The 12,231-nt window shown below is 36.6% G+C and overlaps 1 protein-coding gene across 3 annotated transcripts in view; it reads left to right on the top strand.

Moving 5' to 3' along the window:
- The window catches only part of FOCAD (focadhesin), a 312,911-nt gene that overhangs the window by 23,547 nt on the left and 277,133 nt on the right, over positions 1-12,231 (top strand). For all 3 annotated transcript variants that reach the window (XM_047767584.1, XM_047767582.1, XM_047767583.1), the window contains exons 2-4: positions 6,701-6,789; positions 9,636-9,710; positions 11,898-12,052. In XM_047767584.1, the coding sequence (XP_047623540.1) occupies positions 6,733-6,789; positions 9,636-9,710; positions 11,898-12,052 (287 nt within the window). In that variant the 5' untranslated portion in view covers positions 6,701-6,732. The remainder of the gene's footprint in view (positions 1-6,700; positions 6,790-9,635; positions 9,711-11,897; positions 12,053-12,231) is intronic.

The following is a 12,231-nucleotide window of genomic DNA, read 5'->3' as shown; positions in this document are numbered from 1 at the left end:
TTATCAGTCTGATGATGGCCTGACTTTTGCAGACTAGCTTCCACAATGTACTCTCTGTAGTGAGGACTCCCACCTACCTTTCTTCCCTGAATCCTTCCTGTGGAGAAATTTGGTAGTCAGGACTGCACTGGACAAATCTTTCTCTGTAAGCACTGGACACCTTCCTACCTCCCCCAAACTGGCCTGCATAATTCTTCTGCTAGGTTATTACAGTACTGCATGATCTGTGGTGGTAGATGTGGATGAGGAACTGTGAATATGAAGGGCTGACTGGAACATTTTATGTAGATATTCAATTGTGCAGGGGTTGGTGTCACTAACCCCTGCATCATTCAAGGTCAACTGTATATAGATTTTTGTTTTTCAGATCATACCCTTCACTTGAAGTTTGACACTGAGTACTTTTGTGTGATATATGCTGCATATTTTGTATCCTAGGGAAGCTATTGGGAGAGTTGAAAACTTAAGGTGGTTTATCTATTTGCTTCTCCTTTATTACTTCTAGAGTGCAATTGATTTATTTTCTTGGAAGTGTTTTTATGTGGCTGAAACACCTTGGAAGATCAGATGGTAGCTGCTTAAGTTAAACAAGTTATGTCATATACTTGGAACTTGAAGACTTCATTAAAAATTCTCTTTCTGATTTAGATTCATTCAAACAGACAAAAAAGGCACAATGATAGGTTGGAGACAAATCTTTTTAAATCAAACACTTTTTTGGAACATGTAGTTTATGGAGCATATTGTGACTGGTTTCCTTTTAGTAAAGAATGCCATGGTAAGAAGTAAGACATAAATTGTTTTCTTTAATGTATGAACTGCCCAGGGGACATTGAGTTTAAAAATAAAGTTGGACACATGCTGCACTGCGAATGCTAAAGCAAACATATGTACTCTTTTTTTGAAATTCCCTGAGCAAATATGATGTTTTGATACCTTGAAAGGCCAAGTGGTTGTGATTAACCTCAAAATATGTCTCCATCAGATGAAAGACACTTGCAGCTTGTAGCCCAAAGACAGTAAATCAAGGATGATATCAAATCATCTTGCAGTTTGAGTAGTGGTTTTGAGAATGCCTTAATGGCCATTTGTTAGGAAAGATAAAGTTACTGTAGCTTTTAAAAACTTATTTACTTTATAAAGTGTTGCATCAAAATAAGGGCTTCCTTTTGTAAGCTTAGGTATTTGTCATCCACCCTTGGATAATTATGACCAAAACAGTACTCTTTTACTCCACTGGCCCACCTCCTGGAGACAAAGTTATCTTTCTGGACAGTTAGGTTTCTTAATAGCCATAGTACAATATTAGCCTAACCAGCTCCTTGTCTGGTTGTAAAAGCATTTTGGGATTCCATCTATTATTCAGGCCTAAATAAGAGAATATAACCCCACATTTTCTTCTCTTTAGCTCTATCACTGCTGACATTTGGGTAAGTATATTCTGTGATAAGTTGATAACCATCTGCTACTCTGGATACTCTAAAGTTGACTTTTATTGAGTTAGGTTAGATCATCAGAAGACTCTGTACTTCGACCCTATTACCTGAGGATTTTTTTTGGCTGAATTACATGTTATAACCATTGCTTTATCCAGGGCTTGTTTAAAATAGAGGTAGCATAAAATTTCTTTTTTGCTTATATTACTGAGAGTATTACTTATTACATCAGTCTGTGTCCCATATGTAATGGGAGAGTTTTCCTTCAGAGTTTAGGGGCATAAAAAAGTTTCTATGATAAAGAGAACTTTCTATCTTTTAAATAATAAAACCTGTATGATTTATCTTATTTATATATTTACTTGTGCTTGGATGCACAGGAACAAATTAGAATGTCAATTATAGCAGTTTTTAATCAACCCATTTTATAAATTAATTAAATAAATAGTCAGGATGTAAACCAAGAGTCAGTAAACTACAGCACGCCAGCCTTCTGGTTTTTGTAAATAAAGTTTTATTTGAGCATGGCTTTGGTCATTAGTTTCTGCCTTGTCTGTGGCTTGTGACTGCTTTCCTGCTATAGTGGCATACCCGAGTACTTGCTATCTGACACTTTACAGAAAAAAATTAACCATCCTAATGTAAATAGTCACATGATAGTATGGGTCAGCCATATAATCATATAGCTAGTATGGGTCTTCATGCAATAACATTGAAGAAATATAAAGCAAGGTGGTTACTATAAGATGTGGCCACTTTTTTCTTTTTATTCTTTTTTTTTTTTTTTTTTTTTTTTTAAGGGCCACACCTGCAGCATGTAGAGGTTCCCAGGCTAGGGGTGGAATTGGCCACAGTAACAGCAACATAGGATCTGAGCTGCAACCTACACTACAGCTCACGGCAACACTGTATCCTTAACCCACTTGAATGAGGCCAGGGATTGAACCTGCATCCTCATGGATCCTAGTTGAGTTCGTTAACTGCTGAGCCATGAAGGGAACTCTCAAGATGTGACCTCTTTGGAAGGGCTTAACAGAGAAGATGTGCCATGCAAGGAATTTCATCTTTAAATAGTAGGAACATACAGAGGAGGACATTTTATGTGGGAGAGAACAGCATAAATCAAATCCTTTAGGAATGAGGATATTTTTGCTCAACGTGGGACTATTTTGAAAGTGGTTTTAGCCAGACTGGAATTAGACAACGGCAGAAATAAAGTCAAATGTGTGAGACTTTTGTTGTAGACTTAAAAGCTGGGAATCAGAATTTGCATTTCATCTGACAGGCTATTGAAAACCCAGTCTGAATTCTTTACAGGGAAAAGTTGTTATGGAGATAGCATTTTAGCACAGTTCATCTGACAGCAGTGTATGGATTGAACTCAAGCATGGAGAAACCCAAGCCTAAGCAGTTCCTAAAGGAAACCTCTGGTGAAGAACTAAGATGATGAGTAGAGGAGTGGAGAGGGAAGGTAGACTCTGAGATGCTGGAAGGAATGAAGCTGACTTTGTGACTGGATTTAGAGAATGTTGTTGAATAAAATTGTGAGAGGAGAACTGGGAAAAGATGCACTAAAATGGGAACGGTTTTTATGAGTTAAAATATGTGTGTTGTTTTTAACATCTTCAATTTCTGGTGTTTTAGAGCCTTGTGTGTGTGAGAGAGAGAGGAGGGAAGTGTTTGGGGATAGGGACTAGATGAAGCCTCTAGGGCAGGTTACACGAAGGAAGCACGAGGCAAGAGGCTTGGGAGCACATTCATGAAGGAGGATGGCACATGAGAAGCAGAGTGGACAGAAGGAAAGGAGGAGCCAATAGAGCAGCGTCTGCCAAGGTGTATTCCAGGAAAGACTGGTTTGTAGCTTGTTAACAGGATTTGTAGAAAAAAGGGGGCCGTGACCAGATAAGTTTGGTAAACTTTGGGTTAAGCAAAGTTAATCAAACTTCTTGCTTTAGAACCTCCCAGATTCTTCAATAACATGCACCGCTGTTTGTGTCACCAAGATCTGTCTCTTCGATTGATAGATTTGTGTATCCAGCTTTCTAATGACATCCCCACTTGGATATCTATGACGGCCTCTAAAACTTACCTGTCTGTCCAAAATGGAATTCCTGTCTTCCCTCACAAAACTTGTTTCCCTATATCAGTTGATGGCAACTCCATTTTTTCCTATTATTAAAAAATGCCATGATAAGTAATATGTAAATGGTTTTGCTTAATGTGGAAAATGCTCAAAGGAATTGAGGTTAAGAACACTCAGATTGGAGTTCCTGTCATGGCTAAGTGGAAACGAATCCGACTAGTATCCATGAAGATGCAGGTTCAATCTCTTGGCATCGCTCAGTGGATTAAGGATCTGGCGTTGCCATGAGCTGTGGTGTAGGCCAGCAGCTGCCGCTCCGATTAGACCCTAGCCTGATAACCTCCATATGCCAAGGTTGTGGCCCCCCAAAAAAGACAAAAAAAAAAAAAGGAGTATTCAGGTCAAAAACCTTGGAATCCTTTTCGACCCTTTCTCTTATACACTCATCCAATCCATTAGCAGTCACATTGGCTCTACCTTTGCAGATATCCAGAGAATGACCACTTCTCATCTCAAGTGATTCTATTAAAATCTTACCATTTTAACCATTTCATTCAAGATAAATCCATCAGTTTTTCCAAGGCCTACAAGCCTTTTTTGGTTTTGTTTCTTTTCATTGACTCTGATTTACTCTTCTCTTCCTCCTTCACTCTGTTCCTGAGTCATCTTTTTGTTCTTTCTGGGACAGATCTTAAGCCCTTTATTAGCTTAGGGCTTTTGCACACAGTTTCCTGTGCTTATGACACTCTTTGCCCGGATTATCAGTACGGCTAACTAACTCCTAAATATCACCCACTCTAGAAGGTGACTATTTACCCATGACATTTTTCACAGAACTAGAACAAACAATCCAAAAATTTATATGGAACAACAAAAGACCCAGAATCGCCAAAGCAATCCTGAGAAACAAAAACCAAGCAGGAGGCATAACTCTCCCATACTTCAAGAAATACTACAAAGCCAGAGTCATCAAAGCAGTGTGGTACTGGTATCAAAACAGACAGACAGACAGACCAATGGAACAGAATAGAGAACCTGGAAATAAACTCTAGAAGGTGACTACCATACTTAAATAAAAATTGTGTCCGTCTCCCATTTTTCATCCCCTCTCTACTCTATTGGCTTTACTTTTTTTTTTTTTTTGCATTTTTATGTCAGTTTTTTTGAGATATAATTGATAGCACTGTATAAGTTTAACGTGTACAGCATAGTGATTTGGCTTACATACATCATGAAATTATTACCACTATGAGTTTAGCGAACATCTATTATTTTGTATGGATACAAAATTAAAGGGATAGAAAAGAATTTTTTTTTTCTTTTTCATGAGAACTCTTAGGATTTACTCCCTTAACAACTTTTATATATAAGATCCAGCAATGTTAATTAGATTTTACATGTTGTACATTATATACTTAGTACTTATTTATCTTATAACTGAAAGTTTGTACATTTTGACTGTCTTCATCAAGCTCCCCTTCCCCCTGCCTTTGTTTCCACCTGCAAAATAAATGAGTCACAGGTATGAAATGTATAGTGTGAGGAACATGTCAATAATTATGTAATATCTTTGTATGGTGATGGTAATTAGACTTATAGTGGTGATCATTTTGAAGTGTGTAGAAATATCAAATCATTGGGTTTTGTAACAGGAACTAACATCATGTTGTAGATCAATTACAAGCTCATAGAAAAAGAGATCACATTTATTTTTTTCCTTTGTGCTTATCACCTTCTAACATGTTTTATGTAGTATTATTATTTTTATTTACTGCTTGCCTCTTCCCACTAGACTGTTAGCTCTATGAGGAGTTTTTGTCTTATTTAGTTCACTGTTGTAGCCTAAGCACCTAAAGCAGTGCCTGACACACAATAGTCACCTATTAAGTGTTTGTTAAATGAGTATGACTCTTCAAGATGGCAACATATGTCACTACAAAATTCTTTTTTCCTCTATCTATCTTGGGTTTTCCAGAGACACACTTTGGGAAATTCTTTTACGATGAAGACAATTTCAAGAACGGTGAGATTAATACAACCGGGAAGTTGAAATTTTAACCTACTTAAAAGCTAATGAGTAGATTTAGAGAGGTCACATGGTTTGCAGTCTTAGAACATGTTGTTTCAGTGCTGTGAAGTGTCCACTTTAAAGGACTAAAATTGAAACTAGAAGTTGAGGAAGAAAGGTAGGATAAATTATTCAGGAGTCTAACTTTGGAAGAAAAGAAGGAAAGTAGAAAGAGCCACAAGTTCAAAACAAGGTGCCTCCATATTTGAGATCAGGAGAGCTTGATTTTGTTGCCTGTTGTTTTTATAAGGTAAAAGAGTACTGTACTGACATAAACATTTTTTTAAAGTTATGCTGTAATACATAGATAGCTTAAAGCATCCTATTTTTCAAAGCGGTATAATTTTGTGGGTTAAGTGCTGCATGGGAATTGGATAAATTGAGATAGATCCTTGGGAAATCCTCTTATTAATTCTGTGCCTCCACTTTACCACCTCGCCCTCCTCCATCCTTTTTGCTTGATTTGTTGTTGATTTGTTGTTGTTGTTGTACTTGAGAGCCCAGTAGGAATGAGAGGTGTGATGTAAATATTAAAAGTTGGTGCTAATTGCTTGCTTGTACCTCTTTTAGAAGACAAGTGATCTGTTTTGATGTGTGTTTCTCTGTTATTTCTATACTGCCTGAAAAAAGCTCACCTAGGCTTTACACTTGTCACTAACAGTTAGATTCACGCTTAAAACGAAAGCTTGTACCAAAGTAAGGCATAGTTTAAATAACTTGTGAAAGTTTGATTTTTTTTTTCTCCCTTAGAAGTTTTGAACCACAGAAGAATTAATTTCTATTTCAAACATGTTCTTGAATATTTAAAATCATGTTATTTAGGCTTGAGCCTTTGGATTTTTTGTTTGTTTCTGTAGAATGAATTCATCTATTTCAGGATTAGCTTTAATGGGAAAAACTAAGAGCAGTTGAGCATTTTTAGTTTGTTTATCAGTCATGGCATTTGAGGGCTGAAGTGGTTAACTGTGAAAATTATGCCAAGGATGATTCTGCAGAGCTCTGTGCTTTATTTCTATTGTTGTCTTTGGAATGAATTACTTTCATGTTATTTGACAAGCAATTGGTTTGAACTGCTTTTCTGGACTAACAAATATTCTTTTGTTTTGGTTACAGAATCTGCATACATACATGTAAGAGAAGCAAAAATGTCAGATGATATCAGGAAAAGGTTTGAATTTCCAAATTCTCTTATCCAGTCACAGGTAATTTTATCTGTCTGTCTGTCTGTCTATCTCTCTCTCTCTCTATCTATCTCTCTATCTCTCTATCTATCTATCTGTCCTTCATGGTAACAAATGAACCATTTTGTTGGTTGTTAATTGAACTTTATATTTTTAACATTAAATATCTTGTTCATCTGTATATAGAGGTATACATTATTAAACAGCTTTTATATTAGTTAATTTGAAAATTTTTATTTGTAATAGCAATTGACCAGTCTGCTTTTATTTATGTCATACTTTTCTTAGAGACAAAAAACTTGATTTAACTCCTGAATATATATTTTTGGTCTATAATTCATTATTGGGAACAGAAGTAGATGGTTATACTTCCACAGTGTATGAAAGGTTAATATTTAAAAAGGTATATTGTACCTCAGTACAACTACTGAGAATAATTAATTTTTATTTTTTTCAATTATAGTTGATTTACATTGTTCTATCAATTTGTGCTGTAATAGATTATTATGATAATTACTTGCAGTAAGTAAAATATCCTCTATTGAAAAATTGGATCTGAATTCTGACTCAGGTGGGAAATTGTGAAAATTTATTTTAGAAGAGCTTTTCAGTTATTAGGGTTAAAACGAAAAGGGTTTTCTGGTTAACCTGCAGCTAACTAGAAGCACTCTGGTTCATCAAGCTACCATAATAGCTTACTGTTTTTTCTTGTGAGCGTAAAGCTAAGGGACCAGCAGAAGCCTTCCTGAAGACTTACCAACATACTGCGTCTTGGATACTTGCTGCAGTTACCTTCGGAGATGCCTGCTGTGGGAATTGACTTAGCTGGGTAGTGGGGAACCCTTCCATGAGGAGTAGAACACTCCTTATGCAAGATTCCCTTCTACCTGACTGGGTTGGAGTCATATCCTGTGCAGCACAGGTGCTTACCATGAAGAAGATGAAGGCTTGGAGGATACCGTCCACAATTTTTATTTTTCTGTGCCTGGAGTTCCTTCATTAGCATAGATAAATCAAGAAATGCCTATGTATGTTGCTCTTAATTCAAATGAAGAGTGTATATGTATTTTTTTAGTGTATGGTATCTATTTAAACTGTTCTGTTATGGAAAACTTAAGTAGCAACATAGGCTAATTTGTACTGGGATTTTGTATTATGAGATCAGGTTAGGCTCTATTCTGTGAAGTGTTAGAGGGATCAATTGAAAGGTAAATTAGAGAAATTGAATTTGGTGGGCAGTGAGGGGATGTTTATCATTAAACGTATGTTCTTTTAGTCCTTTTTCTAAATATGGACAGTAGCTTTTTTTGGGCCTTGTTGTGTTTCATATTGGTTTTATTAGGCTTTGCAATTGTGCCCTGCCCTCTGTGAATACTTCTTTTTGTTCTTTTGTAACCACTGCTCAGTGTTAGCACCATATTTCATTGATTAACACACATTTTTTTACATTTTAATGTATGTGAAACTCGACTGCATCTAGTAATTGATGGCAGCAGTTATTAGATACTTGGTATTGCCTGCACATTTATGAACTTGGCCAGGATTTTCTGAAAGAATCTGAAAAAGCTTTTTCATTAATATGAAATCAAGATTTTAAATTATAAGAAGCATTGTATAACATTGATTACTTGGCAGCCTTTTTTAATTTCTTAGTAGTACATAAAATAATGGTGCATCTTGGCAATTGACAGCCAGTTACACTCAGTGAAATATGGTATATTTTGTAAACAGGAACTGAAATCACTTACTGGTCCTTAATTCTTGCTACTGACCCTTTAACCAGGAGATGAAAGACAGTTCATTAATTGAAACTTAGGATTCATGTAAATGAGTGACTTGTATTGTAAAACTGAGACCATCAAGGATTGAAGTCTTAAATCAATTCCTATGTGTGAAATAGGAAAAAAAAAAAAAAAAAAGGAGTAGGTGCTGTGTTTTTATTTGACCTTTTCTGGAGACTTTGCAAGACTGACAGATATTTATAGCCATAGCAGACATTGGTGTCAAGTGCAGGATGAACATTTGTTGCCGTAGCAAAACCATACATAGAAAGACTTTTGTTGTTAGCCTGTGGCTCTAAGACAGCAGTAGTAGGTGGTGCTGAACAACTAGGAAAATGGAGTTGAAGTGATAGGAGGTAATGAGATTAATGTATTTATGGAATTAGCACACTTATAAGAATCTTAGTTTTAATTTTGTTTTTTAATTAAAGTATAGTTGTTAATTTTGGGTTTTTTGACCAAAGACGGATATGGGAAAATTTTAGAGATTTATGAGACTAAAAGCTTATTAAGGGGATAAAAACCTATGGAAAACCAATAAAGAAATTAAATCATAGAGCCTTGAGGAGGGAGAACAGTCATGACGTGTGGCAGGGGTACCTGTTGGTTCAAATGTGTGTGGGCCATAGTCATAAAGATGGGGATGAGTTTACTCCATCTTCATTAAGGGCATGATGAAGCATGATGTATTTCATTTAGATGCAAAGGTGATTTTAAAAGCTGTGGAGTTTCTCATTTGTCTCTTGGTTTAATGGATTAAGCAATCTCAAGTTATTTCTAATACAAAGTGACAGCAACTTAAACTGAAGATCCAGCAATTTTCTTAACATCTATGAACTATAGTTTGCTTATTGGGATAAAATGTAGGCTAAAACTGCTTACCTTGATGGTTGTTATGAAGATAAGACATGATGTATGTGAAGTGCCAAATTCAGTACCTTCCACATAGCACATACTCTATGAATGGAAATGTTATTACCAAGTGGCTGGCATACTCATATCAACTAGTATAGCTGTTACCTGCACATTCACTATTGAGAGAGAACTTCTGGGGAATGAATTCATTAATCTTGTTTGCTTTTTTAGGCTGTGGGTCATCTTATTGCTGCAGTTCTAAAGGAAAATGGTTTTTCAGAAAAGATCCACCAGTCCACAAACCAGGTCTGTATTTAACTTTGTGCTTTAGTTCTGTTCAGATATTGCTGCTAACTGGATCATATATGCACTTCTTTTGTTTTCCTCATAGTTCAGGTCGCTATAGAAATTCTTTTGAATTGTGAAAAAAGTTTATTGCTTTTTTTTTAAATTTTTTGGTTTTGCCAAATTTTAAACTTTAAGATTTTTTTGCAACAGACTCCAGGAATGAGATGGCAAAGGGGTGAAGAGTATTCTTATGACTATTAATGAAAAGTAACATGGGTAGAATGAGATAAGCCATGCTGTAGAGAAGGCTGATAGGGTTACTGCAGAGGAATCTTTTTGTCTAATGAAGAAAGTGCACCTCAGGGCTCTGTTTGGGTACAGCAGATTTCTCCTGCTTTAGGTAGCTCCAAATATGAGTTCTTAGTTGGTAAGGTCATGCATGCATTGACAAGTAAGTAGAGCTGGAGGGAAAATTCTGTACCATTCATAGTGCAGGCATATGCTAAGAGTTGAAGCAATGCCAGATTACTGTGATATTTCCTACCTGGGTTTCAGTTTACCAGTGCTGTGTATTTTGACATGCTGATTGGAAACTGCTTGAGTTGGTTCTCTAAGGTAAACTCTATGGAGAATATAGGTGATGAAAATAAGATTTTTTTTTCATAATGGAAATAAATTGTTTCCTTTCTCTCACATTCCTTTTTATTAGCTGCTCCAACTTACAGCTTCTGCTGAAATGTTGAAGTCAGTGTAAGTGCCTACTTCACTAATTGGCATTTATCTGGTGTTTGTATGTAGTCATATAAATTAGGTTTTCTGAGAACCCTGATCTTAATCCTGCCTATGATCGCATTATGTGCTCTGAGAAGATCTAGTGGTTTTACTTAAACCGCCAGGATTTATGAATGTCAAATCCCTGTAAAGAAATGTTTCCTCTTCTACTAATAAGTGAATGCTTACTTCCATGAGGGCACAGTGTTCCCTGAGGCAACAGTTTTTTATTCTTTTATTTTGTTATTGTGGCTTAGTCACCCTTTGGTATTGTCCATACAGGTGAATAAAATTTCCTTCAGAATAAAAGAAATGGAATATAAACATTTCTTTCCATCAGTGGCTGTTCACCATATTGTTTTGCTTATAGGGGGATCCTAAGATTGAAAAGTTCTCAGAGCCAGCTACCGCCAGAAAGTGGGCACAATGTAATGTTAGTTATTCTTTTAGTTATTCTGTGGAAGCTGAGGATCTTAATTTTTTTTTCCTCCAGATTGTATGTTTCCCTAAATGATGTCAGGAGGAAAAAAATAGCTTTATTGTGTGTTCTTTAAAAACAAAAAGCAAAAGTAAATCCCCCAAGCCACATGTAAAATCTAAAAGAACTTAGGCCACAATACATTCAAATACAGGTTTATTATTAGCAGTGAACCTTTTTTTTTTTTTTTTTGAGGTGGGGGTGGAGGTGTCATGGGTTCTTGAGAAAGTTAGAAACACTAGAACTTCTGCTTTTATAGGCTTTTTCAAAATAGAGAACTTATATGTGTCCTGGTGCTTTTTTATCAAAGATGACAGGTTCACAGTGTGAGGGGAAAAGGCACTATTTCTTCCTTGAGTGAAACAGTTTTCTAGGCTTCTGTTGATAGTCATGGAACCAGCAGCTTGCTCGTAGCCTGTCCTACTTTTCTCTCCTTCCTCTGGGCCCACTGTCAGCTTCAGTCAGTTGGGGCAGGGACATTGTCAAGGACAGGAGGGTGGCATGTGGGCGATACAGGTTGGTGGGAGGAGAGCAGGGTCATTTTCTGAAAACATTACTGCCATTTAGGGCTTGAAGCATAGGTATGATTTGGAGTTCAACTCTGACTAACTGATATGCTAATCAGTGTCAGACTAAATGGCTTTGTAAAAGCACAGTGCTAGAGTGAAGTCATAGTTTTGATCTTCTCATAGTTATGTTGCTTTAACTCAGGTCATAACTCTGCAGCCTTATTTTGCAGCAAAGACACCAGATGAGAGAGAGCTGCCGTACCAAAACATATCCATTACCTCTCTTGAAAAACTGACTTTAGTGTCTCCTACAAATGGTGTGACATAGCATCATTTTGGTAGGAGAAAGCTGGCCTCCTGGGAACAGATCCCTTTGATGAATGGCTGGAAGTGTGTGTGCATTTGCTGCTCATCATACTTGTGTTTTAATTGCTGGTTTGATTTCAGACTCCTGCTTTGAACTTACTGTGGGAGAAGTGTTGCAGCGAAAATGTTGTGGTTCGAACAGCCTGCTGTGAGGGTCTGGTGGCCCTTGTTGCTCAGGATCACGCGGAGTTCAGCTACGTTCTCAATGGGATACTCAACCTGATTCCATCGACCAGGTCCTCTGCCCTTCATGCTTGCTCAGTTAACAATTTAAATTTTTAGAAAAAAAATTCTCTGATTTGCCAGTAAGGGTCACCATTTACCCCACTTGCCAGTTGTTTTTCTTTCCCTTAAAATGGCATGCAGTTGATATTTCCTGTGTGGTGAGAACATGTTAATTTAAGCTCTGAAAGTT

The sequence above is a fragment of the Phacochoerus africanus genome, chromosome 2 (genome assembly GCF_016906955.1).
Source record: "Phacochoerus africanus isolate WHEZ1 chromosome 2, ROS_Pafr_v1, whole genome shotgun sequence".
NCBI classification, from domain to species: Eukaryota; Metazoa; Chordata; class Mammalia; order Artiodactyla; family Suidae; genus Phacochoerus; species Phacochoerus africanus.
The sequence above is the reverse complement of the archived record's forward strand: the minus strand, read 5'-3'. Positions and strand labels throughout refer to the sequence as shown.